The sequence below is a fragment of the Bufo gargarizans genome, chromosome 4 (genome assembly GCF_014858855.1).
Source record: "Bufo gargarizans isolate SCDJY-AF-19 chromosome 4, ASM1485885v1, whole genome shotgun sequence".
NCBI classification, from domain to species: domain Eukaryota; kingdom Metazoa; phylum Chordata; class Amphibia; order Anura; family Bufonidae; genus Bufo; species Bufo gargarizans.
This window is the reverse complement of record NC_058083.1, coordinates 8,735,708-8,740,567: the sequence shown is the minus strand read 5'-3', so window position 1 is coordinate 8,740,567 and position 4,860 is coordinate 8,735,708. Positions and strand designations below refer to the sequence as shown.

The 4,860-nt window shown below is 44.1% G+C and overlaps 1 protein-coding gene across 1 annotated transcript; it reads left to right on the top strand.

The window, feature by feature from the left end:
* Positions 1-1,839: 1,839 nt before the first annotated feature.
* Positions 1,840-4,149, top strand: TP53I3 (tumor protein p53 inducible protein 3). Its single transcript, XM_044290801.1, has 2 exons — positions 1,840-2,199; positions 2,531-4,149. The coding sequence occupies exons 1-2, from the start codon at positions 1,969-1,971 to the stop codon at positions 2,711-2,713; spliced, it is 414 nt and encodes a 137-aa protein (XP_044146736.1). The 5' UTR covers positions 1,840-1,968; the 3' UTR covers positions 2,714-4,149.
* Positions 4,150-4,860: the final 711 nt, after the last annotated feature.

Below are 4,860 nucleotides of genomic sequence, written 5' to 3'. Positions count from 1 at the left end.
ACAAGTGATGGCATTAGTGACAAGTGATCGCTCATTTCCATACTGAGGAGGAGATTTCTGCATTGCCGGGAAGGAACGCTTTCCTCTCAACAATCGCCTGCAGAATCTGTAGGTATAATAGGGGCCCTATTATACCTACAGATTCTGCAGGCGATTGTTGGGCCCTTAGGGGATCTGTCAATCAAGCCTAGTAGGGCAGGTAGAGGACACACAGACGACTCACCTCCCCATGTCCAGGCTTTTCTGTGCCAGATTTCGCCTTCTCGTGCCCGGAATCTCTTCCCATTTCCGGGTCCCTCCACCCCTGTTTTCATGACCCTCCTCCCAAGTTCCCAGCCCTCTCCTTCCCGTAGATAAGGCCGCATAAAAACAGATGGTTTCCTTTAAAAGGATTGTCCTGGAAGTGTAAGTATGGCTACTTTCACATCAGCGTTTTTCCCTTCTGGTATTGAGATCCTTCATAGGATCTCAATAGCAGAGGAAAACGCTTCAGTTTTGTCCCCATTTATTGTCAATGGGGACAAACCTAAACGGAGTGCACCAGATTACATTCTGTTCTGTTCAGTTGCGATCTGTTGGGGATATAAAGCAAATGCTTTATCTAAAAGATATAATCAAAGGAAAAATTTCAAAGGGAATTGATCCTAGAGGTGGACATATAAAACACCTCAAAAAGAGATTGTCGTTAATTTAATTATATTGTGCAATCAGTAAAATATAAATGATTTATTATACAATAATTCAGAATACAATCAAAACTTAATCAGTAGAAAAACTCAATAATATGCAATAGCACAGAGTGATATGCAGTACCCAAAATTCGCAGCTAGATGGCTCTAACAGAATACCAGCGTTCCATATCCCTTCTCAAACATAAAAATGTAATGCAAGCCATCTCGACCACAATTATGAGATATTTATCAGATGATAATATGCAGTAAACTCAACAATGATTAGGACAGATACGAACCCTTGCTCTTGTCATTGGTGCCGGATCCTGAAAGAAAACTGATCCGTCACCCATTGACTTGCAGTGGTTTTAGTGCTGGATCCGTCTTGTTCAATTTAGAGATAATACAACCAGATCCGTTCAAAACGGATGCAGCCTGTTGTATTATAATAACAAAAGCGGTTTTGGTGATCACCTGCACATATACGCACTTCCTCCATTCAGTTTCTATGTGACTGGTGGAGATCGAGTACAGCTCTCTGCTCTTTGCTCACTGTCAGTCCCATAGATTGAATGGACTGGTAGCGCACATGCACAACCACTACTACATTTAAGGCTAGTTTCACACTAGCGTTCGTCGGTCCGCTCGTGAGCTCCGTTTGAAGGAGCTCACGAGCGGACCCGAACGCCTCCGTCCAGCCCTGATGCAGTCTGAATGGAGCGGATCCGCTCAGACTGCATCAGTCTGGCGGCGTTCAGCCTCCGCTCCGCTCGCCTCCACACGGACAGGCGGACAGCTGAACGCTGCTTGCAGCGTTCAGCTGTCCGCCTGGCCGTGCGGAGGCGAGCGGATCCGTTCAGACTTACAATGTAAGTCAATGGGAACGGATCCGCTTGAAGAGGTCACCATATGGCTCAATCTTCAAGCGGATCCGTCCCCCATTGACTTTACATTGAAAGTCTAAACGGATCCGCTCAGGCATCTTGCGCACTTAGAAAATTTTCTAAGTTATTAATGCAGACGGATCCGTACTGAACGGAGCCTCCGTCTGCATTAATATGATCGGATCCGTTCAGAACGGATCCGATCAAGCGCTAGTGTGAAAGTAGCCTACCATGAGACCTCTGTTCCTATGATCAGTGGGGTTGTGGATAGGTGGCAGGTGATAATTGTGGGACAACCTAGATCTCTATCAATGAAATGTGGATCTATTTAAAATAAAAAAATAAAAAATGTTGACGGACATTCCCTGCCAAGAAATCCACAGTAATAGAATAGTTTACACTGTCTTTATTATATGTGCTTTCCATATCTTGCTTTATCCTCATCAGATGTTGGTGCAGATATAATTTTGGACTGTGTTGGTGCCACGCACTGGGAGAAGAACTTGGAATGTCTTAACACTGATGGCCGCTGGGTGGTCTATGGGCTGATGGGCTCTGGTGAGATTAATGGAGACTTGCTGGCAAAGTTGCTATGGAAGAGAGGAAGCCTTATTGGCAGTCTATTGAGATCCCGCTCTGGTAAGGTGAGTGAACAGGATTTTTTTGTGTCTTAGGTGCTTTTGAAAGCTTCCACAGGACACCCAACTATATGCCAATTTTAGACATTAGCCCGGATATACAAAGTGCATGTTGCATACCTCTAGCCATAGGGGACCTAATTGGCGTAGTTCCTCATGGGGTCACTCTGCCTTTCGGGATGGGGGAATGCTGCGGTCATGCAGAATCCAGGATACTGGTGGATTTGCTTCCTTTAAGGGCACATTCACACATTGCAGTCATATTGCAACGTTTCTTTCTCTGGTACAGTAACAGAAGATTTGATGCATGTGCTAACCATTGTTTGTGTCTTCACAGTATAAAGCAGAGCTGGTGAAGGCGTTTACAGAGCAGGCTCTGCCGCACTTTGCCCCTGGGGGTCCCATCCACCTACGGCCGATAGTGGACAGTGTGTACCCCCTGCAGAAGATTGCTGATGCCCACCAGCGCATGGAAGACAACAAGAACACAGGCAAAATTGTCCTTCAAATCCCAGTGTAACACTGGAAGAGCAAGTAGTCATGGGTCAGTTATGTTCCTCTACACTCATATGCACGGTAGATCATGTTTGCCGTTTTGGCTATTTGATGACATGTAAGTGACAGGAACATCAGCTCGCTAGTCACCTCCAATGTAGCCCAAAGAGGACCTGTCGCCTCTCCTGTAGTTTTAAGTTAAAAAAAAAATCTATTCTTCTATGAAATAATTATTCTTGAGCATCTTTTCTTAGAACAATGCATTGTGCCACTGTTATTCCCCCTGGAAATGTAAGGATGAATTGACAAATGGGTGCTATTGTTATCCTTGTCAGTGAGGTGTGTCCCTACACCATGACATTATCATTAAGCATTACTGACCGTGTCATGCTGTAGTAACATAGTAACAGTTTATAAGGCTGAAAAAAGACATCTGTCCATCCAGTTCAGGTGGTAAAACAGACATGTGGAGTCCCACCTCTCTCTAAAAGAGTTATCCTTTTTGGACAATGCCTTTTCAACCTATGGTTCCTCCATTGACCAGAAGTGCCAAAAGTGCATTAGATGGCTGTCTTTTATTTTAATGGACACCAATGGTTTTCCCAATTGTCTTCATTAACAAAGAGGAATCCAAAAAAGGAGAAACTATGACTACCTCTGTATATATCAGGTTAAACCCGTCTCAGAACTGCTCCTACATAATCAAGCCTTACATTACATTACTGTCACCTTAAAGGGTTGTCCACTTTCGGGTTACTGCTGACCAATGTGTTTGTAAGAGGATTATATTGCAATTACTGATATAGCCTTTGTTGAAATTCTGCATCATTTTCTATATTTTATAAGCTATGCCCACTTGTTTATAGAGTATTTTGTGCTGTACACATAGAGGTCCTGTCCATAAAATGGCTGCTGATGGAGGGTCATGTGACCAGGCAAATCACCTCCATGTGATGTCTCCTCCATTCAGATACACTGCACCTGCCATCTGCACTCGTTCTGTTGGGTATTTAATACAGCTACAGTGTGTTTGAATGGAGGAGATATCACATGGAGGTTATTTGCCTGCTCACATGACCATCCATTAGCAGCCATTTTGTGGACAGGACCTCTATGTGTACAGCACAAAAGACTTGGCAAACCCGGGGGCATAGCTTAGGTTCCTGGGCCCTGGTGGAAAATCATTAACAGGGACCACTGATCATGTGCCTTTTATATTACTGGTGTTTTCTTTGGGTACTGGCACTTTGGGTCTCCCACAGGAACTGGCGCCCAGGCTTGACGACTACCTTTGTATCACCTATAACTATCTTCCTATACTATACATACCAGCCTGGCCATCCAACCTGAGACCATGTTTGATTCATGACATTGATTATTTGTGAATTCCACCAAGTTCCAATTACAAAATGGATACTTCCTTCCCTCCCCTTTCCTTTCTTTCCTTTTCCTTACCTAGTTTGTAAGGCTGAAAAAAAGCCCTCTGTCCATCCGGTTCAGCCTGATATCCTGCAAGTTGATCCAGAGAAAGGCAAAAAACCCTCATGAGATAGATGGAGGAAAAAAAATTCCTTCCCGACTCCAATCAGCCAATCAGAATAACTCCCTGGATCACCGACCCCTCTCTAGTAGCTATAGCCTGTAATATTATTACCTCCCAGAAATACATCCAGGCCCCTCTTGGACTCTTTTAGTGAACTCACCATCACCACCTCCTCAGGCAGAAAGCTCCATAGTTTATTGCCCTTACAGTAAAGAATCCTCTTCTATGTTTGTGTACAAACCTTCTTTCCTCCAGACGCAGAGGATGTCCCCTCGTCACAGTTCTGGGGATAGATAGATGATGGGATAGATCTCTGCATTGTCCTATCCTTCTTTTATTTTCCTTTTTTCCTTTCCCTTTCTTTTCATTTCCCTCCCTTTCTTTCCCTTTCCTTTCCTAGCCTTCCTGCTTACAATCCAACCTGACACAGTGTTTTAGTCTTGACCCCCAACTACCATTACCGTATATTCCACCAAGTTCCAAATACTAAATTGATTCCTTCCATTTCCTTTCCTTCATGTACTTCCCTTCCCATTCTGAACCCTTCCTTAACCACTTCCCGACCGCCCATTGACTATAAACGCCCTGGGTGTTCGTGTTTATCTCTGATCGGAAACGTCTTTATAGAG